General features: G+C 39.7%; 2 protein-coding genes across 2 annotated transcripts; both read right to left on the reverse strand.

Annotated features, from left to right (window-relative positions):
* Window positions 1-709: 709 nt before the first annotated feature.
* Window positions 710-7,676, reverse strand: LOC117298770. Its single transcript, XM_033782089.1, has 4 exons — window positions 7,298-7,676; window positions 2,912-4,759; window positions 2,094-2,219; window positions 710-1,327 (listed from the first exon to the last, which is right to left on the reverse strand). Exons 2-4 carry the CDS (start codon window positions 4,748-4,750, stop codon window positions 992-994), a joined length of 2,301 nt encoding a protein of 766 aa, XP_033637980.1. The 5' UTR covers window positions 4,751-4,759; window positions 7,298-7,676; the 3' UTR covers window positions 710-991.
* A 4,752-nt stretch (window positions 7,677-12,428) lies between these two features.
* On the reverse strand, window positions 12,429-21,867 carry LOC117298903 (patatin-like phospholipase domain-containing protein 4). Its single transcript, XM_033782281.1, has 6 exons — window positions 21,659-21,867; window positions 18,516-18,654; window positions 17,430-17,663; window positions 15,345-15,575; window positions 14,812-14,877; window positions 12,429-14,190 (listed from the first exon to the last, which is right to left on the reverse strand). The coding sequence occupies exons 1-6, from the start codon at window positions 21,691-21,693 to the stop codon at window positions 13,873-13,875; spliced, it is 1,023 nt and encodes a 340-aa protein (XP_033638172.1). The 5' UTR covers window positions 21,694-21,867; the 3' UTR covers window positions 12,429-13,872.
* Between the last annotated feature and the right edge of the window lie 498 nt (window positions 21,868-22,365).

Genomic DNA, 22,365 nt, shown 5'->3' on the forward strand with positions numbered 1-22,365 from the left:
ATTTCATTCAGTAAACATGCAGTGATGGTGTAAGCATTCCATATCTGTGTTAAATGATACCGCAGCTAGGTTTGTAGACTGGTCCCCTGACAGGCACTGGTCTTAAACAGGCACAATAATTTAATTGGATACAATGATTTAATTGGACAAACCTGCAGTGAACAAAGCTTCTAAACCTGCACAGACATCAGCTTTCTGTATCCGTGTTATGATACTGCAGCTAGGAGCAAGTTGAGTGTACACAATGGTTAACTAAAGGCTGACCATTTGCACTCGAACCTAGGCTGGTTGGCCATTGGTTGACTACGGTGGTCGACTATTTGGAACCAGCCTCGAGCCCATGGTTTCTTCACTGGTCCCAACAGCATATTTCGTTCTAACATGTGTAAAGCGCAGAGGGGAACCAGTGACACTAACGCGACAAGGCAAAAGGTTGACTAGACTTCCAAATGATTCATTCGAGTGAGTGCGTCACTGCGCATGTCTGTTGCTGGTTAGTAGCCAATGATCTGAATGTGCCCACTCGAACTTGCTCTTGGTTTGTAGACTGGTCCCTTGTCTTTATTTACAAGGATAAAGAAAGGCACTTGGGAGGATTTCACAAAGAGCCAAGATTGATTGTAAATGCAAATCAATCATAGTTGCTTAGTAAAGTGTGATGTCACAATACAAATCACTACGGTGATACTGACAATTTGTCTTACGATGGGTTTCAGTGCTTTGTGAAATCAACCCCAGGTCTTACAGACCCAATGATTTCATTGGATACAATAATTTCATTGGATAGGCCTCAACCTGCAATTCGATAATTCTATGCAGTATTTTCTTGCAGCTTTGGTGACCAATTGAGCCCATTTTCGCAGGTTTGTTATTTTATATACTGGAAACACCAGGTGAGTACCCATCTTTGACAATAACCAAAAGTAAACCCTGCCTTTAAACAAGAATTTTTTAAACCACTGAGGGTACACAAACATTAGAATTAGAAATATTATAACTGTTTGCGTTTTTGGGGCAATTTTTTGCGAGTGTTCTCAATACTCTTGCAGTAGCAGAACATCATTAAGTGCGGGATGGACTCCTTAATGCAATCGCCTTGGTTACCGTATTTGTTGATGCGGCTGATGTCCCCTGATGTTTCGTACGCAAAAATGTCGTCAGTGCTTTGAGGGAGGACCTTGATGGTGCCTTCAAAGAGGCCGTTACCGGGAAGGGTTTCCACGGTGACCTGAAACAGGATAGGGAGCTCAGTGACGTTGACCGTGGAGCCGTTGCTGAAAGACGCCGACCGCTGATTGTGATCGTCAGTTTTCGTGAAACGCAGAACCTGCAAGAAATGCCAAATCCTATTATTGATAATAAGTTATTAATGAAAGCCTTATCCGAACATTAGATCCTCACGGTGAGTAATAAAAATAACAATGGGGTCTTATATGGTTCTTTATCAACCCCTCCCCCCTTAAGGGGCGTATCAAAGCGATTGGTGTTTGTTTCCTGAAAGTATATGGAGCTACGATTTGGAACTGGAGACCTTTTCCTTTGTAGCACCATGTAATTAAGCTTGGGCGATATCACGATATTATCGAATATCGCGATACTAATTTGGAAACGATTTCGATATCGGATCGAATTGGTTTTAATCGAAATATCGATATATCGCTATATATCGCGATATATCGCAATATCGATTAAGTATCGCAACATCGCGATGTATTTCCTAGCTGAGACATCTTGCACCCCATAGGTTTGGAATCAAACCAGAAGAACAGGTCATTAGAACACCTCTCTTATGCTATGACTGTCTCTTCTACAACTTTCACTGGGAGTTTGAAGACTGATGTCAAATTTAATTAATCGCGATTATATCGAATATCGCGATATATCGTGAATAAAATAAATCAATATCGCCCAAGCTTTACATGTAATGGTTCTACAAAGTGCTGTAGAGCAATATGCTGCTGATCAGACCAGGAACACCAAGGGCAAACCCCTTCTCTTTACCAAAAGGGCCCCTTGAAAGTACCGTTTTAGTAGATACATGTACATGCGCTATTTTACACATCTATATAAGATATTATTATATTATTAGTTACCTTCTGGTTTGGCACCATCTGTTGTGCATGTAGTACCATACTCAGTTTCAGCTTAGCACACTTGTCCCTGACCCTCTCCGTCTTTTTATTGATAATTTTTATCAGAGCACCTGCAACTTGCTTTGTCTGAAAGAAAACAATGCGATACAAAAATTCAGGCCTTAAAATTCAAGAAAATCTTAACAAAAAATCCGTCAAGACCACGCAGTGCCAAACTTTTGCTCGGTCGAAAAACACTTTTTCAAGGCCACGTTTACTCTGTGTTCCTTATCCTTTAGTGTTCTCCCTTGGTCCACTGGCCTAATGCCAGTCAAGACATCTGAGGACTAGACCGATTCGGTCAAGACACACCAACAAAAATTCAACGACTGCCTTGTGGCTATTATTATTGCAGGCGAGGAATGACATAAAGTCCATAAAGGCGCTGGGATGGGCAAACATATCATGCACTGTCATTGGTTTAATAGTGCGCAGTCCCATCATGCATCACACTCACACTGCAGCATATTTATGCACTGCATTCATGACGTACTTCCTGAACAAGAATCTGTGCAAGCGATTAGCCCATCCCAGCGGTCCTGGATGACTGGCCGCTGGGGCCAAGCGAAAAAGAAGTCCACCCTCAGGGAAGATCGAGGGTTACGATTACCTTTGCAAAATGAAAATGGACTTGCCCACTTAAGGATGAAATTCTAGGCCTGTAAATAGTAGTAAAGTTGTTACTTGATTCAGAAAAATGTAATTTTTTAGTTTTAAAAACTAACAGTATAAAGAAATATTATAGTAGTAGTAGTATTAAGGGGCACACTTGAGTCTACCTTTTCTGAACTAGCTGGCTCCCACGTCAGACATGAGCACCAGTGAGCATCAATATGGGCATCCGTGCATGTTCTCTTCTCTGAAATTTCATTGAAAAAACTGATCCCACGCTGGCTCACATCTGCAGGTGTGACGTCAAGATGTAGAACCGATTTCAGTGTTTCGTGGACGTCAAATGGCGTCATGAGTCGCTGTGAGTTCAGCCTGAGCTTGCGGTAAAGTTCAGGATACCGGTGATGAAACCAATCAGGCACCGTCATTGACATAAAGGGAAGGCGTTCTTCAAGCTTGCCCTGGAGCGTCTGGCGTATCTGTGAATACCGCGACCCGTGATCGCCAAACATTAAGAGAATCGTGTTGTTGAGGAGATTGTAAAACTTTGCGTCGGCAAGAAACCAGTAGAGATCACCATCCATGAGTTTTAGAGGGTTGATGTTGGCGTGAGTTAACCCGACCAGAAATGAGAAGGCAAAATGGGGCGTATCTTTGTAGACCGTCATATAGTCCAGCAGATAGTCCAACATGACTTTGTGAACAGGTTTTGATCCGAGACAGTGTTTCTCGGTATTAGCGGCATTCCACAAGTTCCTCATGTAGTGATCTGTGGGTTGCTTATTGAAGCCGTTCAATCTCAAATTGAAGGTTGCAATGCCCGGCCAATCCTCGGCAAACATCGTAGCGTACCCGTTCTTGGCGAAATCGTTCCAGATGAGTGGGTACGTATCCACGTACTCCGAGTTGACTTCACCTTGTCTGACCTCTGGAAGCTCCAACTCCGTCTTACCGGTTAGTAAGGGGATAAGAGCCCCTTTGGTGGCGTCAGCAACTATGTTATAACCTTCAAAAATTATAGTACTGAAACTGCCGAGGAGCTGATAGGTCTCTGGAAGTTGCCTAAAAAAATTCATTCTCGAAGTGGATTCCAAGCCGAGCATGACGACGTTTAAGCCTAAGCCGTCTGATGGTGGTTTGATGGAACGTGCTCGCTCCTTCACTTTAGGTTTCGGAACAACACCCACATGCACGTCAAAAATGTCAGGAGCCAGATTATAGAGAGACTCCAATTCAAAAGGTGACATGTCCTCAAAGTCGTCTGTTGTGCCATTATCGCAGAATACAAAAGTAAAATCATCTGTTACGTTATATTGCAATGGAATGTAACCCTTGGGATTTTTCGTGCCGAAGCTAATCTTGACGGGGGTTGAAATTTGACTTGAATAATCGCTCATTCTTTCTATGGTAGATGCATAGCACTGATTGTACTTCATTTTCTTGAGTACAGATTCCTCGATGGACAGCTGGTTACGAGTAAGATCTGTTGCCATTGTTCCTTTACACTCAAGAGGCTCTGGTTCAAAGATAAGATGTTTAATATTCTCATCAAACGGGTCCATCTCTGGAATCTGACACGCCAAAACCCCACTGTCGTTCTTCGTCCTCTTCGCGAGTGCCTTCCTAGTATCGGCTCGATCCCGATACTTTCTAGCACCACCATCCCCAATCACGGAGTTATTTGAGTTGGCAAGATTATTGTGTCCGGAGATGTTTGCCTTGTTAAACTCATTCACAAGTCTTAATTTCTGGCTCACAAGTTTCTTGTGATTTAGTAGTTTTTTAGAGTCTCCTCTGCGATTAGCTTTATGCAAACCCTCTCTTAGCACCACTGCAGCATTGGCATTCTTGTGGTCTTGGCGGTGTGTACTGTGTACCTCCTCAAAGTTGTAGAGAAGGAGTATGATGACGACAGAGAAGACAAGGAACGTAGTTGCTACTCCCAGTCGATGCAGGTAAAGTATCCTTGTCCAACCCATCCTTAATGACTGACTGATCGATCTCATTGAAACAACCTGAAACAAAGTACAACAGAGTGATACACAGCATCAATGATAGTTGTTTCATTAACAGATAATATGAATAGCGCCCTCGATTGTCAACTTTCATATTTCACCAATATGGCAGTTCAAAGCGTATAAAAGATAAGTCTATCCCCAACAATAACAAAAATTATAATAATAACAACGCATTTCACAATAACTGTCCCAATGGGCTTTACATGAGTGCCCTGCAGGCAGCGGATTTCATGAAACGCTAGGATTAATCCTATCTCAAGTTAGAATGAGTAACTTGGCCTAAGTTAGGGTGTGTCCGGATAACTTTGCTTATCACAGCACCACTTTTTCAATCATTTTTACAAAAAGGGATATCTCGTTGCAAGGTAAATTAGATACTATGTTATTTCATATCGAATGAAAAAGTGGTGGCGTGATACAGAAACTGGATACAGAATTTGACTCGTCCAAAGTCGTATGATTAATCCTTAGTTAGGAAGAGTTTGGTGAAATCGACGGCTGGTCATTGGGCCATTTACCTTAATTTAATCTCTTTTACCCCGCATTACTGTCCTGACTATAGTTGGGACGCCCCAACTTTAACACTCAAGTTGGGACCAGTCCCAATTAAGGTTGGGACCATTATTAAATTTGGGCGGAACAGCCCCACCCCCACTTGTGCGGTCATACTAATTGCCATCAACTCGCCCACTTGCCGTCAACTCATTTTTGTGCCGTCAACTCATTAAATTTACAGAACAAATTTTATAAATGGGGCATGGAAGTGTTAGGTCTGGGCTTAACTACATATTTCTTATGGTTTTTGGTAAAATTTCATTCACAAAAACGACTGTGTAATGATAAAAAAATAGTACCCATCATTGACATCATGGCGGCTGACAGTTTTTCTGCTTCGAGATATAAATTTTTTCACAAGAAAAAAAAACTCAATTTTTATTCCGAAATGTAACCTAAAACTTACGCGAATTCTCTTCCAGCTAATAATTTACAGTTCTATGCTTCTTTTGTGGATTTTAAATGTATATTGGAGGAGTTGACACCGAGTTGACAGCACAAGTGAGGGTAAAGTAATAATAATAATAATAATAATAATAATAATAATAATAATAATAATAATAATAATAATAATAATAATAATAATAATAATAATAAGACTTGTAATGCGCACATATCCACCGTGCTGGGTGTTCAAGGCGCAGGCACAGTTGACGGCACAGTTGAGTTGACGGCGAGTTGACGGCAAGTAGTAGGACCCTAGCCCCAGTTGTGTGGCCAGGATTCAGCTAGCCTTGGCCATGCCACACACACAATGTGGGGCTAGTAGGACCCCACTTGTGTATCGTAGCGTCATACGTTATCGACCCTCATATGTTTTTGAACCCAAACTTTTATTCCTGTTTACCGCAAGAATGTGCAAGCTCCGCCGGTGACAGAAGCTATGCAGGAATACTCACGGTCTGTATTTTCATCAGGCTTTCATCATGCTGAGAATAAAATTTCCTGTCGTTGGTTACGCTCAAACATTTATAAAATGATTGATTTTTGGTACAAATCACTAGTGCATTATTATGCCAACATTCAAATGAGTCAGAGAAACATCAACCAACCTCGAAAGTTCAAAACAAAATTACTATCTGCTAGATTGAATTTCATTCTGCTTTAGTCACTAGATGGATCACGTGAGGTGGTTACTATTTGGGATTCAATGGTGTACCAATATGGGGAAAAAATTAAAATATTTTAAGTGAAAATGACAAAAAAAATCTTGTTTTGATTAATTGCATACTATAGTAAATTCCGATAAGCGTAATAAATATTATGTGTACATGAAAGAGAAAATATCATAGATTGGTTTCTTATCTCCTGAAACCAAACATTACTGGTCTAAAATGGGGGGAAACGGATGTTATGAAGTGTGTGTGCTTCAAAGGGGGAGAGGGTGTTTTACTTTCATGCCAAGATATCTCTGGATTCTAATATAGTAGCCATAAATGCCTTAGCTTAGGACAAAAATGTAATTAAATTTGTTAAGTAGTAATTGAATAAAATTTTTTATTTATTTTGCACGCCATACTTGCTTCTGAACATTCAATAAAATACCAACCAATGAAAGGTGTGAAAACATATGACGTTGCTCCAATGTCGTGCATGCATCAGCACTGTTCATGGCGGACTGTCTCTCGCAACGTAAAACCAAAACTTTAAAAATTTCAACACACCATGAAGTGTTAGTGTTATTGGTAAAAGATTGGATAGATGATTTGAAGAAAAAAAAATTAGTATTTGATTGTATACAATTTTCCTGTTATCCTACTGAAAACACATGACACCAGGATGATATTCATTACACTTTACTACAGTATGTACATGTGGCCAACTCTCTGTGCTCTCCTCTACTTAATAATAATATCCACAGAGAATTGGCAACAAAAAAGTGGGGGTAATAAAACTAGTTCTTCCTCCACCCTGTCAATCAATGGCCATAGCAATGTTACAATGATTAATGGATTCTATATTGATATTCTAGAAACCTACCTAAAACACGGGACGCAGGCTGGTTACCCTTGGAAGTGGACCGGGCATTCACCACCACACAAGCATTCTCCGATATCTCCCACACAGAAAACAGCATTCATCCAACCAAAACATTGGAGCTGAATTGAAGTATTTTGAAGCAGAGTTCACAATATGCGGCTCATTTTTGCTTATCGAATCAGAAAAAAAGCAGCTAGCATGCATGGCCATATGGATGGATATCCGATGGATATACTTCGCTGCGTTCGTGGCAAAAGAGTTCATACAGCAAAATGCTACAAAACAGACACACACAAGGTGCAAAACCACCAGCAAAAACACACAGCGCAGATATAGATCAGACACACACACACGGTGCAAAACCACCAGCACAAAAACACACAGCGCAGATAGATGATGGGACCATAGAGCTATGCTTGGGACGAGTTTAGTTTTTGAGTGCAGGGCCGGATCATTGGTCAGCAGCAGAGGGCGGTATTTCTTCAACGTGTCAAACAAACGACAACACAAGATAATTCTACCTCCATGATTCAACCGATCAGTGATAAAAAGTGAGGTATTATTTGCTTCTTGAATGGTATTGTGCCAGAGTACCTTGAAACTATTGTCAACGAGATCAGCACACAGAACGTCAGGTGGTAAGATTTCAAATTGTCTCACCTTGGCTTAACTTGTTATTTAGTTTTATACCCAGGGGGGCCCATTTGTGCATGCTGGGCGCTGTATAATTACATGTATTAATGTACCTTCTTTCTTATAAAAAAGCCCTAGGCCGAGGGTCCGTATAGGTATGAGGGAATACAGCAGTAGGGCCTACTCCTTTTTTCGAAATTTTGTCATTATCGGTTGAGCTAGGGGATAACTTTTCGTAGGCCTATGGCGCAACACCACTTTTTCACTCATTTTTACAAAAAGAGATATCTCATCGAGGCAAATTAGATACTTACTATGTTATTTACATCAAATGGAAAAGTGGTGGCGCCATACGCGATACGGAAACTTGTCCCACCGACATAGCTCAACCTCTGTCGATCCCCTGATCCCCTCAGCTTCACCCCTTAAAATTATATAAGTAAGTCAGTTCCCACAGCACCAGACGGCTTGCTGTCAGCTTAGGGTGTCTGCAGCAGTGCCCTACCTGCCTACCATGCCCCGATCCATCTGTATGCGATCTTTTGTGAAATCCGAGGCAGCATGATGATAAAGGGTCTTATTACTTTAGACACATGGTCTCTCCCATACTGACCACCACTTAATATCTTACATAGCTTCTTGTCTCTCTCTCTCTCTCTCTCTCTCTCTCTCTCTATACAGGCTCTTGATAAAATCAGTGAACATCACTCTGTGGTCTTGAAGCACATTTGGTTTGGTGTACTCGATTCATAGAAGACTCAAGTCAGGATGCGTCAGTTGAAAGGCAAAGTCAAGGAGACAAGGAAAGAAAAAAGGCAGCGCAAGAAGGACAACGTGGCAAATAAGAACAGCATCGTGCGAGTGGTGGTCCCTTCCTTGGCCGCTTTGTGTATTGCCCTGGTCTTGTTTGTTTACTACAACTCAAGACCTCAGAACTGAACTGAGTTTCTCGCCAGGGTAAGAAGCTAAAAATCATCCTAAGATGAAAGAAGACACCAGACTGTATATCCTCGCAATTATGAGCAGCCATTTTGGAGACGGTTCTACTCTTGCATGACTATGTGTTATTTAAGAACTGATTGCATCTTCTATAAGGAATCCAACCAATGTGACGCCAAAGGAACTGGTTCGATGGATAGTTGAGCGGGGATAAGGATGGGCAACAAACTGAAGAGCACGCACTATTTTAATGAAACCTTTGGTGCCCCAAACGAACTAAGGAACTTTACTTTTCATTAACTTAAAAGTGCCATGGCACTCAAGAATGCTTTTTCATACACAATATCAACCTCTACCCTCGCAGGTACACATTTATACCCCTGGTTGTAGAGAAGCAATTATGGTGAAGCATCTTGCTCAAGAACACTTATGTCATGACCACTATGTTGTTTCACCATGACCAGGATTCGAACCCACACTCCAATGACTTAACCACCAGATCTCGAATTCGATGCTCTAAACAACTCGGCCCACATGACACCCCACATGGCTAACATGCTATTATACTGCTCACATGATGATGCTGGCTTCCTATACAATATCTTGTGGACGTTTCTTTTGCATGCCTAAAAGAAGTCTCACAGGAACAGCAGTCTCACAAGTGTATAATTATTATTATTAGTTATTTACCCAAAAGACAATTGAGGAGGCTCTTCAGCTATCCTCATGACAAACATGAAATAACTTCCACAATTCTACATTTTTGGTGATACAATTTTGGAATAGCCCTGCATTTTACAAAATTGTATGTTATATTATATTTAATTGGTATACATTTACCTTACTCATACATGTATCAATTTATTACTTTCATTGTGAGGACTTTCCTTTGTTCCTCTAACTTAACACTCTATAAAGACTTAAAGAAACTGGACGCTAATGGTAACTGTCAAAGACCAGTCTTCTCACTTGGTGTATCTCAACAATGCATAAAATAGCAAACGTGTGAAAATTTGAGCCCAATTGGTCGTCGAAGTTGTGAGATAATCATTACAGAAAGCACCCTTGTCACACGAAGTTGTGTGCTTTCAGATGCTTGATTTCGAGACCTCAAATTCTAATTCTGGGGTCCTAAAATCAAATTCATGGAAAATTTCTTCGTTCTCGAGGGAGTCTTTTCTCACAATGTTTTATACTAACAACAGCTCCCCATTACTCGTTACCAAGTAAGGTTTTATGCGAATAACTATTTTGAGTAATATTACCAATAGTGTCCACTGCTGAGACGGGTCACACTGCTGAGACGTAAAGAGAACGTATTCTATTGGTTGAATTGCTCCGCACAGAATACGCGCATGCTTATTCAACCAATCGAGGGCGTGCCTTGTCAACGTTATCGGTTTGTTATCGGTGCTGAGGACTTGAAAGTAAAAAAGGATTCAAATGTGAGGACAGCATTGTTCCTTGTGTGTTCCTGTGTTCTGCTGTCCCCACGCTTCTGATAATACCATTTATCTTGTAGTGAAGGACCTCTGAAATTTGTCGTCAAGTTCATGCTCTTTAACAAATGTATGCAACAGGAATTTAATACGAGTTTGAAAATAATATATTGTAATTGCTTATAAAAACTGAGCACTTTGTCTGCTGTTGACATTTTTCTTTCCATGAGTATTATATAATAAAGGCACTGGACACTGTTGGTAATTGTCAAAGACCAGTGTTCTTACTTGGTGTATCCCATCATAAGCTTAAAATAACAATCCTGTGAAAATTTGGGGTAAATTGGTCATCGAAGTTGCGAGAAAATGATGAAAGAAAAAACACCCTTGTTGGACGAATTTGTGTGCTTTCAGAAAGGAATAAGAGACTTCTAGCTAGAAATATTTTATTATTTTAGAGAGAAATAACCTCTTTCTCAAAAACTACAACACTTCAGAGAGAGTCGTTTCCCACAATGTTGTATTGTGTACTATCAACAGCTCTCCAATGCTCGTTACCAAGTCAGTTTTTAAGTTAAAGGAACACGTTGCCTTGGATCGGACGAGTTGGTCTATAAAAAGCGTTTATAACCGTTTGTTACAAAATGCTTTTTATAGACCAACTCGTCCGATCCAAGGCAACGTGTTCCTTTAATAATTGTTTTGAGTAATTACCAAACGTGTACCATCCCTGGTTTTAAACAACCCAAAGCCAAAGAGAGGAGGGTGTATATCGTATTCAAAAGGCAACCCCATAATTTGTCCAGAGACCAGATCAACATGTCTTGAGATGAATTGAATGCCTCTACTAAATGAATAAATTCACTCCTAGCTACTAGGCTGCCTAGCCAGCCTTTTTATAATATGGATACAATAAACACAAGTTGTTTTTTCAAATTGCATCAAATCAAAGTGCCGACTTGTGGCAAATAACTCACCAACAGAGGGCGCCACCTTATTGTTGTCCTTCTGTTTTCTTTCTTTTAAGAAGGGTGCACCCATATACTCCCATCATTATACAGTGCAAATATTCAAAAGTACATGAAAAAGACTTGGGAAGTCTCACAGCTATTTGCAGTAAACGGGAAATTATTCATTGACTCTTGAACTTTTATATTCCTCAATCTGATATTGAGTCCCTGGCCCCGGCGTATTTTTTTCCCAGGACAGATGAGGCCACTTACCATAAAATGGGTGTGTTGTGCCATGGTTTTACCTACTTTCGGTCATGTTTCCCACCAGGCCAGATGAGGCCACTTAGCATGGGCCCAAAGTTTCAAGTCCTAATCAAAGACGTTGTTGTACCTAATTACAAAGACGTTGGTGTAAATCAAAAAATGGACCGGTCCCCAACTAAAATCCCTTTGGACCAGCCTTTAAAATCCCTCCCATTTAGAGTGTCAAAGGCAAGGTAAGAATTTAATGTAAAACAAAAACATCAAACACCCCCCAAAAAAATCTCCGTTTTGAGTGTAAATTAATTATGTAACTGTTCTCCTTCCATTTAGAGTACACAGTACATCTCCGTTTTTCTGTGTAAGATTTAAAGACAGTGGACACTATCGGTAATTGTCAAAGACCAATCTTCTCACTTGGTGTATCTCAACATATGCATGAAATAACAAACCTGTGAAAATTTGAGCTCAATTGGTCGTCGCAGTTGCGAGATATTAATGAAAGAAAAAAAACACCCTTGTTAAATGAAGTTGTGTGCTTTTAGATGGTTGATTTCGAGACCTCAAATTCTAAACCTGATGTTCTCGAAATCAAATTCGTAGGAAATTACTTCTTTCTCGAAAACTACTCCACTTCAGAGGGAGCCGTTTCTCATGATGTTTTATACTACCAACCTCTCCCCATTACTCGTTACCTATGTAAGGTTTTATGCTAATAATTATTTTGAGTAATTACCAATAGTGTCCACTGTCTTTAATGCCATTTTAATTAGTAATGTAATGCTTTAATCCAAATGTTTAACTATGTAACTGTTCATGTAGTTCTGATGCTGGCAGCGAATTGAAAAGATTTTTAATAAACCATTGAATGAATAAATGATTTTTAAACAAAATCACAGAGGAATGTATAATTATAAAGTGCGTCAAAATGGCTATGTTTTATTTTGGGATCAAAAAAATGTGTTCTCATTTTCTAAAGAACGATACCGACCTCATTTTGAGGTTCCGAAATCAGTAGGCTAGCTCAGCTGTCGATTTTTAAATAAAAATAAAAGTAAATGAAAATACTGATCCATTTTCTTGAAGAAATACTGATCGATGTGACACACAAATCTAGTCAGGAACAATATTTATTGACGACAGACGGATAACAACACTGGACTAAACTAAACAATTTTATACAAACTGCACAGGTTGGATTGACCAGCATTTAAACCATACAGGCACTGGACACCTTTGGTGATTTTTTCAAAGACCAAAACTCTCACTTTACACATTTAAGTCGACTTTTTAAATTAAAGAATTTCAGATTTAAGGCTCATATAAGTCGATCGTTTCATTATTACACAAAAATTACATACATTTCGTTCGACATTTTTAAAGATTACAATAATAATATTGGGATCTAAATAAAATGCTCCACCAAACGTTAGTTGCGATGTATCGCGATGGTTCCCTCGGATTTGACTATAGGAAAATCTACATTCTTTGCAACGCACAATAGTGACATACTATTGCTAGAATTATGAGGTTCGTTCATCTTTCGTGGACACAATAGCAGGACAAACCTCAGTCATAGTTCAAACGAAAAGTTTTTTATCAAAATTGAGTTAAACTTTGCAAAAACACAATACATGGAAGTATTCTATGACTTGTTGGTACATTGTGCTTACAAGTAGGCCATATACAATGCGATTGTATACGCATATAAGATTCTTCTACATTGTATACAATTTAATATTATCCCATCGTCGGCCGTTTTAAAAGAACCTTCCCCTGTCAAAGCTCTTGGTGGCGCGCTATATTACGAATCCCCTCACTACAGACCATAGTAATACCGCTTGTCTGAATCAAATGAAGTTGGCTGCTGTGATACTTTACGCGGCAACCGAAGCCATATATTCGGACATAATTTATGAATGCTGCAAACAATACTCGACAACGGTGTGACCCTGCTTTAAGGCCTCTCTATAGCCTTTTATAATATTTACAAAATTCACAAGCTAAATACTTTCATAGGTAACTCTTACAAACAAAAAAGCAAGGTCAATGTTCGTACAAAAATATTGAAACTAACGAAAATATGTATTTACATTTTACTATTGTAAAGGCTTATAAATTAAAAGAAAAAATGTGACACATTTTGCTTACTTCAACTATAAACTGAAAGTTGAGGGACCTTTAATAACCTCTTCTTCTTAAAAAAATTATTTATAAAGAATGTAGGCAGCCGTTTTCTGATGTCTATTTGACGTCAAGAAACAAATGCTCTATTTCGGTACTTGGAGACAAATTCAATCTTGACAGTAGTTTTCCTGAGTATTTTAGTGACATGAGCCGAAAGGTGACGTTACTGTTCATTGCTGTTTGTTTGTGTGTCCTTTTTTAACATTCCATTTTCTTTCAAGAAGTTAGTTGCGTCATCGTCACCCCGTTCTAGATACTCATCCAATGTGTCTTGGCTGGGTGTGAACAGCGCCATCAGTGCCCGCCAAACGTTCTGCGAACATACCCTGAAGCTGTGACCAGCAACCACGTAACTGAGGTCCAACCACGTCCGATCTGCGGGGCAGATGTCCTGCAGGTGCCCGCTGAAGGGCGACACACAAATCGTTCGACCGACTGGGTAGAATGGCATGTTGGCTGTCACGCCACCGTCAATGTATTTCTGAATAAAGGGAAGGAGGTATACGTTTGGTAATCACTCTTAAAGTTGATGGCAATAAAAACTTTGGGTTATATGTAAAAGCCTTCAGCAGCTTTCGATATGTATAGAGCATTTTGAGAAACATTTAAAGGCAGTGGACACTATTGGTAATTGTCAAAGACTAGCCGTCACAGTTGGTGTATCTCAACATATGCATAAAATAACTAACCTGTGAAAAGTTGAGCTCAATCGGTCATCGAAGTTGCGAGATAATAATGAATGAAAAAAAACCCTTGTCACACGAAGTTGTGTGCGTTTAGATGGTTGATTTCGAGACCTCAAGTTCTAAATCTGAGGTCTCGAAATCAAATTCGTGGAAAATTACTTCTTTCTCGAAAACTATGGCACTTCAGAGGGAGCCGTTTCTCACAATGTTTTATACCATCAACCTCTCCCCATTACTCGTCACCAAGAAAGATTTTATGCCAATAATTATTTTGAGTAATTACCAATAGTGTCCACTGCCTTTAACAGTGATGTGTTTATGTAGAAAGGATTAGGGTGTTTATGCTCAAATTTTAATCTGAGAAGCGTTAAACGCTGTCAGTGTTTAGGGATTTAAAATCTAAGTATACAGCTTACCTGTCCTCTAAATGTGGGAATTCGGAAGCCACAGTAAACTGGAATGTAACAACTGCAAAGCAATGCCTGAAAAAATATCACACACGCAAAGGGTTATTTTATACATAATACAATTATAATCGACCCAAATCAAATGAAGTCATATTCGGAGTGCGGTTAACCATCTTTCCATTGCCCACTTGTGTACAGTAGTGTGTTGATAGACAGAGCTGTGTACCGAGTTGCAACACGAAGGAACCAACCAGTCGAGGAACCAGTTTTCTTTGGACCCCCGTTTCGGTTCCTCCGTTTGGCTTCGCTCTAAATACACAACTCCGACTGCATCAACCCAATGTGCAGTCTAGTTCTGGCACCCATAGTGTGTGTGTGATTATGCGGTTTTTGGGGGACCAAAAATGGCTTCTCTCAACAGCTCTCACCATAAACAACCCTCTTGTGCCAGATCTGAGAAACTTTTATTCTCACTCTTGTATTTGTATATAGGCTGGTCATTATTTACTTGTTCATTCTACAATAATTGTTTTACAATGTACCTCTATCAGTTCCTCCCTGGAGTGAAATTCTGTCAGTAGTATATTCTTGCCGTCCGCAACCCTAGTCACGGAGACGTAGAGTTTGTTCTTAGCCAGTATGTGTGCATCTGAAGGTATATAATACTCTAGTTCAGTTCGTAGGTAGTCCATCATATTGAAGCCTGGCGTTAGGGGTCCTAAAGGCTTCTTTTGGAAGGTATCCACAAAGTCTCGAAGCATCTGAACGGCATCCTATTATAAACACATCAAGTTTTACAGATTACTACAATCTTCGGGGTTTCAAAATGGAGAAACTGCATGATGCTAGTCTTGCCCCCAGACGATATTAATAATAATAATAATAATAATAATAAGACTTGTAATGCGCACATATCCACCCTGCTGGGTGTTCAAGGCGCAGTAAAACCAAAAACAAAAACAAAAACAAAACACAACACAAAGAAAAAACAGACACAACAAAATTAGTCATTGAAAACCTGTGACATAAGATAAGTTTTGAGAAGAGACTTGAATTTTGCAGTACAAAGACAAGATCGAAGATTAAGTGGTAGAGAGTTCCAGATGCGTGGCGCGGCTGAAGAAAAAGACCTGTCACCCCATGAGTGTCGAGACTTGGGTTCAATGAGGAGAAGCATAGAACTTGATCGAAGATTCCTTGATGGAGTGTAAACTTGAAGCAGTTCAGAAATATAGTGGGGAGCCTTGCCATTAAGAGCTTTGTGGACAATGAGCATCAGCTTGAAGATGATTCGTTGAGAGATAGGGAGCCAGTGTAGTTGTTTCAGAATGGGGGTGATAGAACACGATTTTCTAGACAGTGTCACAATGCGGGCAGCAGTATTTTGGAGCCGTTGAAGTCTGGAAATCTGGTTGTTAGGAAGACTGTAGAGAAGAGCATTGCCACCCTCTTATGACTGGTTTGTGGGGCAAGACTAGTCTCCGTCGTAGTCTGGCGAGCTATATCGAGTTACAACTGAGCGCAGTACACTATCCAATATCGAGCAATATCGTTTTGGGGCAAGACTAGCATGATGCCTATTTTTTGGTGCATGATTGGGCATTTTCTTACCAACTTGAACCTCGAAATGGCGAAATCAATAAGTTATACGTACACGGTATATAGAGCAGGGGTGGATTTCACGAAGAGTGAAGACTATAGTCTCATCTCGAGTTAGGAAGGATTACTCTTCCTAACTTAGGACTTGCCTTAAGTTTTAGATATGCTAGGACATAGTCCTAAGTTATGACTAGTTCTGACTCTTTGTGAAATCGAGCCCAGCCCTTTTATCTCATGAACCCAAGGCAATTTTCATTCTGCAGAGGGCATTGTATTGGTACAATTTTGCCGCGAAAAAAATGTCTGAAGACACATCACACTGTGTATTTGATGGTGGATGCCGGGAAAAATACTCCCGTAAGGAAACTTTTGAAGAGTCATCAAAGATAAGACCTGGGCCCAAATTCATAGCGCTGCTAAGCACAAAAATTTGCTTAGCATGAATTTTCTTCCTTGATAAAAACAGGATTACCAACCAAATAACCACATGATTTTCAGGATAAGCAAACAACAGCTGAATACCAGTAAAAAGCAATATGCAACACATGGAACGTTGGTTGGTAATCCTGTTTTTATCAAGGAAGAAATTTCATGCTAAGCAAATTGTTCAGCTGAGCAGCTCTATGAAATTGAGCCCTGGGCCCAAATTCATTGAGCTGCTAGGGCACAAAAAGTAGCTAAATACAATGTACAACAAAATGATGCTTACCAGAACAGGATACCATCTAAAATACACACAATTTGTGATTTGTATCCTGCTTATTTTTATTAAGCATGCAGCCCCATGAAATTGGACACTGGGTATAACAGAAATGGCATCCGTGTACTTCCGGGCCCGCAAGAGTCTGAATATTTATGACCGTCATTATAAGCTTTACTTTATAAAATGATAAGGCAAAACAGTTAGAAATCACGTAAAGAATATCAATTTCAAAAACTGATTTGCTTACCCCTAGTTTATTCGGTAAGCAGACCATAAGAGTTAGAAATAGCGTTAAGAATATCAATTTTAAAACTGATTTGCTTACCCCTAGTTTATTTGGTAAGCAGACCATAGCTGCAGCAGCAATCGCCCCCGCCGAGGATCCACCCCACCGGGTCACGTTGGATATAAAATGTTGCCCCTTTCTAAGTAGACATGTAGCCACTCCAAGATGATAGATGGCAAGGAATCCACAGCCAGCAAATGACACGTTCACCTCCTCACGTAGAGTCAGATCTAGACGTCCAGGTTTGATGCTGTTGCTGGTTTTCAAGGGGGTCTGTAAGTAAATCCACGAAATAAGAAGAATTGTCGCATTACATAACTGGGTCTCAAAATTCATCACTGTAATAATCTTTCTGATAGTTTGTATATACTCAGCGCCTTGAGTACCTTGTTTGGTAGATACGTGCGCTATATAAGACTTCGATATTACTATTATTATATAAATCGGGAGATAGAAAAACTGCTGACGAATAGAAACTTGGACCCGGGGCCCAATATAATAAAGCTGTTAGGCGGAAAATAATGCTTGGCAAAGGAGTGGAACACCAGTTGCAACAATGTTGGCTGGTAACCCGTTTTTGTTCAGAAAGATTTTTGTTGTGCTTAGAGAGTTTGAATGCAAGTTACAGGCTTTATGAAATTGGGCCCAGAAGCCCATCTGATGTTCAAAATGAAATATCCACCTGTTGATGATAACCCCTGCTGTTCAGTGAGAACAGTATCGCGCCGTGCTAGAGAAGTTTATCAACGATTTTGAATTATAGAAAGTTGCAGCAGGTTTTTTTTTTGGTCAATGGACACATAATGATAAGCAATCTGAATTTAGATAAAAGTCTTAACTTTAATTTCCCATTACTGCATAATAACCTTATGGGCATGCATATTTTGCAAGGGAGCGAAAGTAGTTCTCAAGCTAGCTGCCGCACGCGTCATAATGTGCGTTCTAATGTTATTGTTTTGCCTACCTTTTTTTTCTTAAAGGCAGTGGAGTAGTGGACACTTACATAAAAAATAATCTCTTGAGAAAAATTTAAACTGATGATAGATTGCCCGAAGACGATTTCGTATGGGAACTTCATGAAAGTGTGTAAATTATAATTTATTCAAAGTTGTGATTAATACATACCGATTGCAAATGGGTACAACTGTCACACGGTGATATTTCTGATATCACCGTGACGTCAGTACCTCCTCCCACTATGACGTCATCTCGAGATCGGGTCATTCTTCGGATGGGTGAAGTTGAAGTCAAACTTGTAACTCCTCTATAAAAGACGTCAACAAAGTGATGTTACATTGTTTGACACAAACACCAAATAAGCTCCAAACAATATAAAATAATATGGGCATTTTAGTATTGAGCATTTCAATCCTTATATGGGATTTGAGGCATTGCATGGTGAGTTATCAATTATGTTTAGTTTGCGGTATCCAATTGTTGTTTTACAAGGGCAGTTTGAAAGGGTCTATTGTAACCAAAATCATCTGATATCAAATTGAAGTTCCTGTGATATGAAAGTTTACGTATAGATTACATTATTATTATCAAAACGTCAATACTGTGGGGGTTGATCCTTGGCCAGTTCACTGGCTACTGTATGGCATAAGTATACAGATAAGGTCGCAACCCGTCGTTGAACCCCAGTTGATTGCAAGCCTGTATTCCACGTGTATACAGTGTATAAGAAGGACTTGGACACATTAAACATACAGGTTTTTGTTCCATTCTTGAACTGGTTTTACAGGCAAACCGGGGACCTCAATAACAACAGAGGAGAACTCTTTCCCGGTCGGAGAAATGTCAAAGCAAAAGCTGGACTTACATAAAAAAGGAAAACAGGATCCGATCCCCGATGGCAAGTGTTTATACACTTGTGTGAGCTTACGGGGATGCCCTTGTGGGGCACTTTACACAATGGCACAATGGACCCCACAATATACTTCTGTGTTCAACTTCAACTTCAGGGAAATCTTTATAAAAGGGAATAATAGAACAACCATAAAACTTTTGTGCGCGTGCGCATCAAAACTCCGCTGTTTGGTGGACAATCAGACAATCTAAACAGCAAAATCAAAGTTGGATCATATTGGGCATAATTATAGGGGCAGCGCAAGGCAGCCCTGAAGTCGGGTCACCCACCTTATCGTCATAGTTGGGGGCAAGATCAGTCAAGTCCTAGAGTGGTCCTCTTTCCCGGCAACTGATGTGTTGTGAGGATGGACAGTTGCCCAGTGATAACATGCATTGGACAATGACTGTTTAAATAGTGTATTAGGCATAGCATACACGTACTTACTAGGGAGTGGCAAAGTTATTTATCAACGTCCAATTCGTTTCACACTTATAAAAGATTCTCACCTCACCCTCCCCATCCCAAAGTGGAGACTCATCATTTCTTTTCAAAAATTGATGCACATTATTTACTCATCAACATTTTACAAACATTTTTATGTTAATATCGTATATGATCTCCGACAACCCCTAACGCAATCAGTAAACTGAAGCTATACCGAACGTCTATAGTTTCTAGAACCAAATATTTTGGCCGTTAATGTGTTTATATTCCCTATATTCCTCCATGCTCACCCCAAGGCCAGACCCTAAAGTATTGAAATGCAAAATGTTTTTAAGTTCGCACTGGTTTCGGTTTCCAGAAAGTGACATTTCATTCGTTCTGGTTGTGAATGCAAAGACTTTCAGAAAAGCGAAAATAAGGCCTTTATTTCGTGGGTCAAGTAAAGTTGCGATTGGCGCGGTCAATACAGCTGGTACAATCCGGACCTAACAAAAGTTTGTTGCCCTGCCTGAGATACAATAGTTTGTTGACCCAGGTTTGTTTGAAGCCAGCGGTCGCGGACTGCGCGTTGAGTATGTGGCGGCTCAAAGAGAGTTTCTTTGTCCTTGGATGTGGTTTTTTTTATGAATGGGGCGCAGAGCCACACCATTTTTGCAGCCTACGTCAACGGTATAGAGTCTAGACGTCTTATACATGAAACCGCTATCCCACAAGCTCACGTACACAGCTACATGATCATTCCTGGAAGAGGTGAACAAACTTTGCCATTGCGTAGTTTGTTTACAACATTGTTAAGCCGACTGTGTCATTATGAACAGAGATAATAGATCACTTTCCTCTCGTAGGAAAGATCCGGGAAGGAATGATGATGCGGTTGTTGCGTTTGTATTTTGGTAATAAATATGCAGAACTAACCGCCATTACATGACATAAAATTCAGTCTACAGAATTACAACGACTCGTGAGACGCCCGTTTGGGCATATGGAGTGAATTCGTAGCGAAATGAAGCGGCTATTGACTATAACCACCGAAACTCAGTAATTTTTGCTCCATGGTTAAAACATGGAGGTAGGTTAAAACATCGATGAGCGTCAAGGTGAACCAATCTCGACTTTTTGAGAGGTTCTGTCTATACAGTGGGAACTAAGTAGTATAAACACTGCAAATACTGTGGTGTCAAAATTATGGATGTTGTCACATAATACACAAAAAATAAGCAAAATTTAAAACTACAATTGCATAATAGATATAAATTTGCTAACATACATCGGTAACTATGGGTAAAAAAAAACAAAAAACATAATTTTATAAGTGTTAAAATATACACCCATAACTAAGATGTTGATTATTTTGCATAATGAAAATGCACACGCATTGCGTCAAGTTTTTAACACCCAGGTTCATGCAGCAGTGTGTTCAATTAAAACAAAAAAAACAACTACAACCCTGGATTCTAAAAGTGCGGGTAGAATTTGTGTGAAGGTAATTAAAAAAGGTAAATATCAACAAAGAAGATTCACAACTGTCACTGGGAGGAAAGAAATTATTATGATATTCAAGTGTTTCCAATAATAGTATACACAAGCAGAAACAAACCACGTCTGCATAAACATCTGAAATGTAGCAACAATATTGGCAGAGTGCCAGAGATTGTTGTAAACGAATAAAAATAAAAAACACATAAAGACATAACAGAAATAGCACAAATCAAATAACAAAATACTATCGAAATTACCTTTTTTATTTATTAAAGCAAAATTATTAGCAGCTATATTTATTTGTAAGACCTGTCCTGTACTAAAGCTATGTTTTCCTTCCTCCATGCTCGGGCGCGGGTCAAATGTTAAGGAGTTGTGGCGCAGCAGTGAAACCCATCTGTAAATACTACGGCCACATGACTTCACGTTTGTTGACGTTCTGTCATTAAATTACAACGAATAAAAAAAACCCAGATATTGTTGATAAACTCACCTGTAGTTGAGAAGTCCAATCGTACCCCTCCTCATCAAGATAACTATGACAGTAAAATGTTGTCTGCCGATCGAAGCTTACAGATAAGAATTAATCTGTTCACCGGTTTTTAAAAATTGCGTCTTCAGTAACTTCTCTCTTGACTATTTTGAATGCATCTCCATCCGCCGCCCGCCCGACCGCATAGTGGTGTACATCAAATAATGCTCGCAATCCTACATCACATTATGCGGCCGCGACTGTACCGCGTTGGTGGGGCAATGGGGAAGTTTGTTGAACTTGGTTATTATGAGGGTCAACAAACTATCATCACAAGGACGCGGCGCGCGCATTGCCAGCAGCGCAGATCTTCGGGGGGGGGGGGAGAGAGAATATTATTAGAAGGGGAAACAAATGAAAAAAATTCACAATTTTATTTTGTTTTGATTTTGAGATGTACTTGGTTAATGGCACATCCATATCACCATTGTGTCGTAAATTTTGGGGCAATGAACACAGCGTTTATTATCGTCAAGATACGATAAAATTATTTGAAAACAACATCGTCAATATCGATGTTGGTATTAAACATATCGAAATATCGTGACAGAGACAATTATTCTCTATCCAAAGACGATACATGTACCTTTGAACGTAAACTTTAACCCGTTTTAAACTGTTATGGACTCTGCGTCCCGTAGATGTAGGGTAAGGGAAAGTCCCGCGTG

Source organism: Asterias rubens, chromosome 13, assembly GCF_902459465.1.
Source record: "Asterias rubens chromosome 13, eAstRub1.3, whole genome shotgun sequence".
NCBI lineage: Eukaryota > Metazoa > Echinodermata > Asteroidea > Forcipulatida > Asteriidae > Asterias > Asterias rubens.